The 10,430-nt window shown below is 34.3% G+C and overlaps 1 protein-coding gene across 4 annotated transcripts; it reads left to right on the top strand.

Moving 5' to 3' along the window:
- Nucleotides 1–241: 241 nt before the first annotated feature.
- LOC143239091 (large neutral amino acids transporter small subunit 2-like) lies at nt 242–10,430 on the top strand. Of its 4 annotated transcripts, XM_076479905.1 has the most exons (6): nt 706–776; nt 2,767–2,890; nt 6,044–6,147; nt 6,437–6,533; nt 8,960–9,287; nt 10,154–10,430. In XM_076479905.1, the coding sequence occupies exons 2-6, from the start codon at nt 2,864–2,866 to the stop codon at nt 10,213–10,215; spliced, it is 618 nt and encodes a 205-aa protein (XP_076336020.1). In that variant the 5' UTR covers nt 706–776; nt 2,767–2,863; the 3' UTR covers nt 10,216–10,430. The 4 variants fall into 4 exon arrangements, with proteins under 4 accessions (XP_076336022.1, XP_076336023.1, XP_076336020.1 ...); XM_076479907.1 differs by lacking the exon at nt 8,960–9,287 and having other exon boundaries at nt 242–776; nt 6,433–6,533; XM_076479908.1 differs by lacking the exon at nt 10,154–10,430 and having other exon boundaries at nt 261–776; nt 6,433–6,533; nt 8,960–9,137.

Raw genomic sequence — 10,430 nt, forward strand, 5'->3', positions numbered from 1 at the left:
CCATTACTGTGTTAAATACGCTCAGTATAGTTAAAACAGCAATCAGCCAGGATTCTGAAAACATTTGATATATATATGTGCACTTTGTGATTATTGAAACTAATACATATTAACAGTTTAAAAACTACATACATGAATAAATACTATGTATGTGATATGTGTTTATGTCTTGCGGCTCTCAAACACCTGAAGTTTATCGTATGTGGCTCCAACGTTAAAGAAGTGTGGCCACCCCTGATATAGTTAGTAAACGCAGAATACTTGCACATTGTTCTGGAGTTTTCTGGAATATTAAATTATTTTTACTTCAATTCAAGCTACTGGAAGTTTTTGTTTGTACATGTAAGTCATCAATGTTTTACTTAGTTAACTGGTGAGTTAAGATTTTTTCAAACTTTTCTGCGTTGGTTTTACAAGATACTTATTTCTCTGTATTATTTAAATATTAAAGGCCTTTTACGAATAGCCAATACTTTAAGCAAACAAAAAGTCTTTTGTGAGACACTTAAAGAAGAGCTGTTTAGGAGTTGTTAATTCGATGACCTTTTGAAACTAGTGTATGTAATACGAACTATGATTGGTTCGCTTTTGAAAAACACACTTGTATCTGTGTAAGTTTTAATTTGTTCAGGAAATATTTTTCTCTTTCAATAGCATCCTTCATGTCAAGTTACTCTTTTAAATGAATGAACATACATATAACCATCTTAACAGTTTTACATTTTTCTCAGGAATTATTTGAACTTCGTTACAGAAGAGCTGAAGGATCCATACAAGTAGGTGTAATTCATATCCATATTGTAGCTCTATGTTTACCACAGTATAAACGTTTGTGGAAAGTGACGTGTTCAAGGGGCTGGTTGGATTGGTTAAAGTCCCCGCCTTTTCTCCTCCTACTCCTCAAGAATACTTCCCCTCGGTCGTGGCCTGGCCTAGCCAGGTGGTTAAGGCACTTGACTCCTAATTCGAAGGTCACGGGTTCGAATCCCCATCACATCAAACATGATCGCCCTTTCAGCCGTTGGGGTAGTATAATTGGACGGTCAATTTCACTATTCGTTGGTAAAAGAGTAGCCCAAGTGTTGGCGATGGGTAGTGAAGACTAGCTGCCTTCCATCTAGTCTTACACTGCTAAACTAGGGACGGTTAGCGCAGGTAGCCTTCATGTAGCTTTGCGCGAAATTCCGAACAAACCAAACCCTCGGTTGTATAAATTGTCCACATTTACTGAAAGATGCACGTGATATCTCGCTTCCATAGGGAATGAAAAGCATTTCATTTTTAAAACGAATGGCAGACAGTGAGGGACATGGACTATATTATAAAGTATAACCCACCGTTTTATATTTCAAAAAAGTTTAAGACTGGCAGAACCGGAATAAAAGACGACCAGTTTACTTCTCATGGATTTCTAACCTTGTGTATCACAGGGAACTCGCAGTTCACGTAGCTTCCTCTAACATACAGCTTCCTCTCCCGGCATCCTACCAAATCAAAATATATTTCTTCAAAAATCTTTATTTCCAGCTAAACCCTGTCCTTGTGATCTCCTCTGCTCGACATGGTTATAGAAGGTAATAAACATTGGTAGTTTTCTTACTTGAACTTTCCTTGTTAAAAGCTGTTTAAAAACATTTAGGTTAAGGTTATATTAAAATATACGTCCTAGAAACACAGCTAATACCTTTCTCTTTTCTGCAATTTAAAGAACTTGTTTGTTAACCCAGATATTATCAGAGTACGGTGTATCTATCTCAATGATTTATGACCTCGCATTAAACCTGTTGATCAAAGAGTTGAAAACGTGCGATTGACTGGCACGTGCGTGAAACGCGCCATGCTCATCATGCCCATATGTGGTTGGTATTAGAAAGTCATTACTTTGAAAATTAAAGTAACCAAATTACTTTAATTTCTAGTTGCTAAGGAAAGAACTCAAGTAAACGGCTACATGAATATTTATTTGTTTGTTGTATATTTTTATCAGTTTGTTTCCAAGGTTTTAAAATTTAAAAAAAAAATGTATATATTCAATGTCTCGTACGTATAGAATCGGCGACAATCGATTATTTTGGAACTTAAAGGTAAAGTATTTGTTTGAAATATGTGCAGAGATTTCGATGACTTTTCTGATGGCGAGTCTTGTATAACCCGAGACAGATCGTATAAAGACTAAACTTTAGACTGAGTTCGTGACTCCTTTCATCTTTTGACTATATTGAACCAAAGTACTGTTCCATCAAGTAAATACAGCTAACTTCGACTTGTTTTTTGGAGCCCAATTTAATATCATGTGTATATTTTCCAAAGGCCCTAAGTGTCGTAACCTTGTTTAGTTCTTGATAAGTGTTCCTCATCTTGACCTTTGGCAGCCACCATATGACCTTACTATTTATGCGGCCTTAGATACTTAGAATAGTTTGTTTCTTCTGGAGTCTTGTAGATTTAAGAGATTGAGACATGGGATTTCAATTAGGAAAATGTCGAATTATTTTATAAATTCTAAGGATAGTAATGTAAGCTTAAAGGATACATATCGCAAGATAAGTAAAAAACAACAACAGATTGGCTAGAATTAAGTTAAACAACAACAGATTGGCTAGAATTAAGTTATTGTCTCTTTCACTTTATGGATTTGTTATGGCATAATATGTTAATATATATATTAATTTCTTTGTACTTACTGTAGAAACGACCAGTCACACAATAAATATTTTTACCTGCTAGTGAGTGATGTCAGTATTAAGTTCTTAATACTTTTTTCAGAAATTTACCTCGAGCTATTTGGATTGGAATTCCGGTCGTGACATTTGTATATGTCTTCGCAAATGTTGCTTATTTTACGGTTGTCTCTCCGCTGGAAATGTTGGCCTCTCCTGCAGTCGCAGTGGTAAGACACAGTAGCTTCTTAGTGATTGTGGAGATAAGATTGTTAGCCAATTAATTGTTAGATAAGAGATTGTTGGATGGTGGGTTGTTGGCCGATTAATTGTTAGATAACAGATTATTGAATGCTAAGTTGTTGGCCAGTTAATTGTTAGATAACAGATTGTTGAATGGTGGGTTGTTGGCCAGTTAATTAAAAAATGAAATAATAGGAACTTGTAGCAAAACCCCGAATTATTTTTATAGCAACATTTCGACTCATATTAAAACTGCTGACAAAGTCATCAAGAAAACAGCTTAAATGTCCAGGACCCCTTACTTATTTATGGTAATATTTTATCCGCCTTATTTTATTTACAAAAAGAAAAGAGAAGCGAAATCAGCGCCATCTACAAACTTATCCTCACTATCACGAATCTGTAATGTTCGCTGGACATTTTAAAATTAAATTTGACCTGATGATGACTCAATACTGTGGATCGAAACGTTGATCCCAAGTGGCTGTAGTTAGTCTGGAAGCACAAAAACCGTAAGCACAGCAAAGACAGTCCATCATGTAGAAATGTCATTTATAAACGTATCTTGGTTTCTGTAATAAGGTTATGATAATAACTTCCGCCTTTAATCCCTTAGGTGAGGCAATGGCGATCAGACTAATTAACTAGTTTTTTGTTATTATTATATATTTCGTAAAGACCAAGATTCGATCCTTGGTCTTCCTGATAAAGATGTATTATGCACGCGCTAGGAGTCTCTCTTGTTATAACTTCTGTCATTTAATCTATTTAAATACTTACGTGGCTGGTATTCACATTTTATCGACTTCTGTGATTGGTTAAGTGTATGATTTCTATTTTTGGTGGATGTGGAAGTCTTATTTTTCTTTTCCTATTCTTTAAAATGATTGGCTATTACACACAGATCAGTATATTCGGTTTTTCTTGCGTGTTTAGTTTGTTCCTTAATCCTAACTTTATTATATTTATATTATCCAACATTTGAACTCCATATTCACAAGGAATAGGGTAAATGACGATTTTCTCTCGTTTCTCAACATATTTTATAACTAGATTAAAACACAAATTAATCTAACCTTCGTATCCAGAGAGAAATACGTTACACAAAAGACAATATCCTTAAGAAACTTGAACAACTATGGATTGCTTAACGTGGTTTTATTGGAAAATTTGTTAGCAACATTACCAAGTTGCATAATGTATTTTTTTATAATTACTAATAAAAAAGTATTTATATTGTTATAATGTTACACCACAAACATTTTTATAAAAGTATATTAGCCCCACCTCCAATCATATTTATAGTCGTTCTAGGGTGGTTCTTGGTAGTTAAAAATTTTAATGACCGAGACTTGAAATCACATACTTGTACTTGGGTGTATGTACATGTCAATTAAAGCCAAATTTCAACAGTCTATTTATATAGGATATTGTAATCGATATAAAACCACTATAAAAAATGGTAACAAATTATATACAGTTTTCTTTCAGCATGTTTCACGATCCATTGACATTATAAACCTCTCTGAATGGTTTAAACCAGATAAACTTTGAATTTCTCAACTCGTTTTCCACATAAGAAGAAAGAAAGAAAATATTTATACAATATTACGTCACAGGTCACACCAAACTAGCTTGCCCTTTCAGACGTGGAGGTGTTATGTTTCGATGAATCCCGCTATTTGTTGGTAAAAGAGTAACCCAAGAGGTGGCGATGACTAGCTGCCTTCCCTCTAGTCTTACACTGCTAAATTAGGGACGGCTAGCGCAGATAGCCCTAGTATAGCTTTGCGCGAAATTCAAAAACCAATTCACGTGTAGTTTTAAAAGGACTTGTTATCTCTTTCATCCCCAAATCTGAGCGTGCTAAGTGACATTAAGCTAACGTTGAAGTCCCAACTCGCAGACCTTGGAAAGGATCAGAATGTTTTAGTCATTCTCGCATGTATAGCAGCGTTTTTTGTTTTGTTTGGAGGGGGGGAATAATAAATCCCTTTAAAAATCGATTGATGAATAGTGTTCTATCATAGAACATTATTTAATGAACTATTTAGTGCCCTAGTGCCATTACTATAACAAAATAGTGTTAAAGGGAATACCTATTAAAGTAGGGTATATGTAATTGACTTTGACACAGAAGAAAAACTCTATAAGATGGTAGTACGCGAGCGAACGTGATTACTTATCATACAAATTATATTTGCCCTATGTATGTATGATTAACGTGGTAGGGTAAGAAAATTTTGAGTGGACAAATGACCCCCTGTAGCGCCGTCACATGTCAAAACATCCCAGAGTTTCCTCAATTGTAAGACTTAGTGATTAGCAAAATCAAAGCCTTGTATAGAAAATATTTTTTGTGAATGGAGACTGCAATTAATCGTTTTCCCTCTTCAGAAATACATTAATCTATGTATAATTTATGTACACGAAGAATTTTAACGGTCATCAGTATTTATATTTTAAAATCAATATTCCTGTGTAAGGTGTTTAAGTCGCCACAATAAAGTTATAGTCTGTATTAACAATAGAGTTTCACCAAAATTAACAAAATTTCAATCGAAAAGAACAGAAAAAATGTCTACTTGCATGATGGTTTTAAATGAGTGCTATAAGACGGACCCCTCCTTCTCGTAGGCCAACTGATACCATTAATTTAACCTAACTTTGTATTTCTTGTTTGGTAGGCGTCACGCTTAACAGTTTGTTAATAAGTGATCAAATATGACGGTGAGAACTCTTAACCGCGCCTGCGTCGTTAAAGAAATAATTGAATCTTAAACATTACATGTTCTAAAGATATCAAGAATTATTAAATAACAACAAAACAAGCTAGATATACACTTCCACTTAGTATAATCAGTACCTTAAGTATACCTCCAGTGGGACAGCGATAAGTTTACAGAGTTACAACGATAAAATCAGAGGTTCGTTTCCTCTCAGAGAACACAGCGGGTAGCCCGATGCAGCTTTGCTATAAGAAGCAAAACGCTCGTAAACACACTTTGTAGGGTCGTAGAACACACTTGTTAGGCTTATAGTAAAGTAATTGAACTGCCAAATTTTTATGTGTTTTTATCAGTTTCTACACAAAGAACACTGGTGCTTAACATTCCTGTTTTTTTTTTTTTTACTCTTAGACGTTTGCAAGTAAGATGTTTGGAGTTATGGCTTGGATCATGCCGATTTTTGTAGGACTGTCAGTGTTTGGTGGCGTCAATGGAGTTCTCTTTACTTCAAGTAGGTAAGACGATTTTTAGAGGTATCATCATTTAATCGTATCTAATATTTCTGTAACATCAATGTTACTATTTTATACATTTTGGTAAACATCTCTAGAACAGTTCATGTAGAAGTTATATATTGTACGTATCTTGGAAAAAACTGAAATGTTAAGTTAACAAGAAACAAGTACAAGAACAACACAAGTTACTATATTGAGAAATATTGTATTCAGTTGAAGTGATATATTGTGTAATTTTATCTTTTTTAAAACCTGATTCATTTCACATTAACCACTGTTTTCAAGCAAGACTCTTTTACGTTGGTGCTCAAGAGGGCCATCTACCGATAATATTTGGAATGATTCACTTCAAGAGGTGTACACCAACGCCATCACTTATATTTACGGTAAGATTCAACTTAAAATTAAAACAAAAAACGGAACAACCACAACACATAAGAACCATGCTAAAACTAACGCAAATAAAAGTAAGTATAACATAACGCCTAATTCTTAAGCTTTAAGTAAACATTTTAAAGGAGCCATCTTGTTATTATTATTGAACTGTACCTAGAGTTTAGGTAAAATGTCACCACTTCGCAAGTAATATAAGAATATATTTAATAACATTAATTAAATGAAAATGTTTTTATGAGATTCGTTCGTTAATTCAGAAATGTTTGTATTAACAAAATACTTTAAACTATTTATGCTTTTATTACATTAAACACGCACCCACTCACCAATAAAACAAAACAAAAACTGCACAATAGGTTGTCTGTGTTGCATGCATCATTTTCAGTCATGAATTTTATCTGATAAAATAAGTAAAAAAAAACAAAAAAACGTCGGCTCAGCATGTACAGGGGTTAAGGGGCTGGACTTATAATTTGAGCGTAGCGGGCTCGAACCTTCGTCACACCAGACACGCTCGTCCATTTCAAACGTGAGGGTGTTTTAAATCCACGCTCCATTCCATTTCGTTTATAAGAGTAACCCAAGAGTTTGCGGTAGGTTGTAATGACTAGTTGCCTTCTGTCTAGTTTTACTCTGCTAAATTAGGGACAGCTATTGCAGACAGCCCTCGTGTAGCTATGAAAAGTAACCCCAATGGTAACATTTTCAGTATCTCTCACTCTGACCCATAGGTATTTTTATTAATGTGAAATATACCATTATGTCACCTGTCATTGGTCCTTTCTACACACACCCACCAACCCAACGAACAGCTTGTTAAACAGAAGTATAATCAATATTTTGAATATTCAGCACACGACTGTATCCAGTGTTACTGAAAGAGATAAAATAAACTGTTTTATTAAGAATTATAAAATATTAACACATTTTATTAGAGAGTCTGCAGTTTACACCTTTTTTGCAAAAATATTTTCTTCTATTTTTGTCATTTAATTAATTGTTTACAAACATAAACAGTGACCTAGATAGGCCGAATAGCTGTCCATTGTTTGTTATTACAGTTCTGTTTTTAATAAGGCCGAATAGCTGTCCATTGTTTGTTATTACAGTTCTGTTTTTAATTAGGCCGAATAGCTGTCCATTGTTTGTTATTACAGTTCTGTTTTTAATAAGGCCGAATAGCTGTCCATTGTTTGTTATTACAGTTCTGTTTTTAATAAGGCCGAATAGCTGTCCATTGTTTGTTATTACAGTTCTGTTTTTAATAAGGCCGAATAGCTGTCCATTGTTTGTTATTACAGTTCTGTTTTTAATAGGCCGAATAGCTGTCATTGTTTGTTATTACATAAGGCCGAATAGCTGTCCATTGTTTGTTATTACAGTTCTGTTTTCAATTAGGCCGAATAGCTGTCCATTGTTTGTTATTACAGTTCTGTTTTTAATTAGCTGTCCATTGTTTGTAATTACAGTTCTGTAATAAGGCCGAATAGCTGTCCATTGTTTGTTATTACAGTTCTGTTTTTAATTAGGCCGAATAGCTGTCCATTGTTTGTTATTACAGTTCTGTTTTTAATTAGGCCGAATAGCTGTCCATTGTTTGTTATTACAGTTCTGTTTTTAATTAGGCCGAATAGCTGTCCATTGTTTGTTATTACAGTTCTGTTTTTAATTAGGCCGAATAGCTGTCCATTGTTTGTTATTGCAGTTCTATTTTTAATAAGGCCGAATAGCTGTCCATTGTTTGTTACCACAGTTCTATTTTTAATAATATTGGTTTTAAGTAGAATAACTATAGAATATTATTATTTATGAGAAAATAGAGAAATTTATTTCAAAAATATTATTGAACAAATATAGGCTTAGGTTGTTTTTTTTGTTAAAGTGACGGAATTTACTATTCTTTCTACTTATTCAACACACACTAGAGACCCCTCTGGTGGTACAACGGAAAGTCTACGGAATTACAACACTAAAATCAGAGGTTTGATTCCCATCGGTGGACTCAGCAGATCGCCCGATGTGGCTTTGTTACAAGAAACAGACACAAAACAATGTACTTAAATACAATGTTGTATTGGTTTGGTTTGAATTTCGCGAAAAGCTACACCAAAACTATCTGCGCTAGTCGTCCCTAATTTATCAATATAATATTAGAGTGAAGGCAGCGAGTCATCACAGCCAACTCTTGGGCTACTATTTACCAACAAATGGTGGGACTGACCGTCATATTATAGCTCCCCCACGGCTGAAAGGGCCAGCATGTGACGGGGATTCGACCCGGGACTCTCACATAACGAGTCGAGTACCTTAACCACGTAGCCATGTTGTACAGGATATTATGTATTGATTTTAAAATTTTCCCCACAATTTTCAGCATTTATTTCGAACTATTTTATGTTTTTCTATTTTCTCGTAGTGTGTGCTTTCTGTGGCGATGTTGACAACTAGCGACATTTACACACTAATTAATTACCTCAGCTTTATCCAATGGCTGTGGGTAGGCGTGGCCATTTTGGGGATGATGTATCTCCGTTGGAAGAAACCGTATATGCCTCGACCAATCAAAGTTTCCCTAGCGATCCCAGTTTCGTTTTTTCTGTGTTGCGTATTCCTCACCGTAATACCCTTATACGCTCAGCCTATGGAGACTGGACTAGGCCTATTAATAATTCTGTCGGGTGTACCAGTGTACTTTATTCTAATTAAGAACAAGAGAAAATCAGCTGCTATCTCTTCCATATCAGGTGTGTTTCATTAGAACAATCAACTGTTAATAGTCAACCTAATTAAAAAAAAAGTTTTACAAAATTAACTTTGCTATTGGATAATTAAATCGGACACTTAGACCGTTTCTTGTTACAAAATTCTTGTATATATTTGCAGATACGTCTGTTGTCGTTCATTAAAAAAAATTGAAATACTAGCTTAAAATCGTTAATCTCGCATATATATATATTTTCTTACTCACTTTTGACGTTTCTGTTTCTTTTAACTCTGAAGATAAGACTTCTAGCCGATGTCTGTACAAACATTAAAAATCAACTGTGTATTTTTTTAAATAGTTAGGTTTAATTATACTGGTTAGAGTTTAAGTCTTTAACGAATACGTACACGCAAACAGTACCGCAAGCTTATAAATAAATAGTTCGATAAATTTGTTTGTTTGGAAATTTCGCACAAAGCTACTCGAGGGCTATCTGTGCTAGCCGTCCCTAAATTAATAGTTAAGACTAGATAAGGCATCACCACCCACCGCCAACTTGGGTACTTTACCAACGTAATGGGATTGACCGTCACATTATACACCCCACTTGGTATAACGTGATGGAACAGTAAACAAACCTAATATCTAACGGGCTAGTTCGATAAATAACAGTATTTGTAATTTTGTTCTCCTTTATCTATGGAACTAAACAAACCTAATATCTAACTCACGTAGCTTATCTCTTTCTATCTTAAAATATTTCAAGTCTTTTTTTTTTTCTTAATTCTACTGAAAGCATGACCTTCGGTAAAAATTAATATACTGTAGTTCATTTAGCAACTACTAGATGCCACGACTTCTGATCAACCGATTTCTTCGCTAATTTTTTTTCTCTCTCTCACTCAGGGAAGATAACAAAGGAATTGCAGAAACTTTTAGAGGTTATGACTCCGGAAAAAGAAGAATGAATACTGACTAATTAAAGTTTGGTGTTATAGGTTATGACGTCGTTCCAATAGAAGAAGAAAGAAAAAAAAAGACCCACTTCTGAATTACTGAATATCAACAACAAAAGTTATCAGTTTTCCCCAAGTTTGTGTTATTGGATGTAATTCTTAATTTATTGGTGTACCTTGTAGATTACCAAATAAAAAAAAAAAACACAAAAAATTATAAAGATAGA

This window comes from Tachypleus tridentatus, chromosome 13 (genome assembly GCF_004210375.1).
Source record: "Tachypleus tridentatus isolate NWPU-2018 chromosome 13, ASM421037v1, whole genome shotgun sequence".
Classification (NCBI taxonomy): Eukaryota; Metazoa; Arthropoda; class Merostomata; order Xiphosura; family Limulidae; genus Tachypleus; species Tachypleus tridentatus.

Bases quoted from the DNA above. Each gene is read 5' to 3' on its own strand.
- LOC143239091 (XM_076479905.1), top strand. From the start codon at position 2,864: ATGTTGGCCTCTCCTGCAGTCGCAGTG. The intron at 2,891-6,043 runs GTAAGACACAGT...TTTTACTCTTAG, and splicing joins CCTCTCCTGCAGTCGCAGTG to ACGTTTGCAAGTAAGATGTT. The intron at 9,288-10,153 runs GTGTGTTTCATT...TCTCTCACTCAG, and splicing joins TGCTATCTCTTCCATATCAG to GGAAGATAACAAAGGAATTG.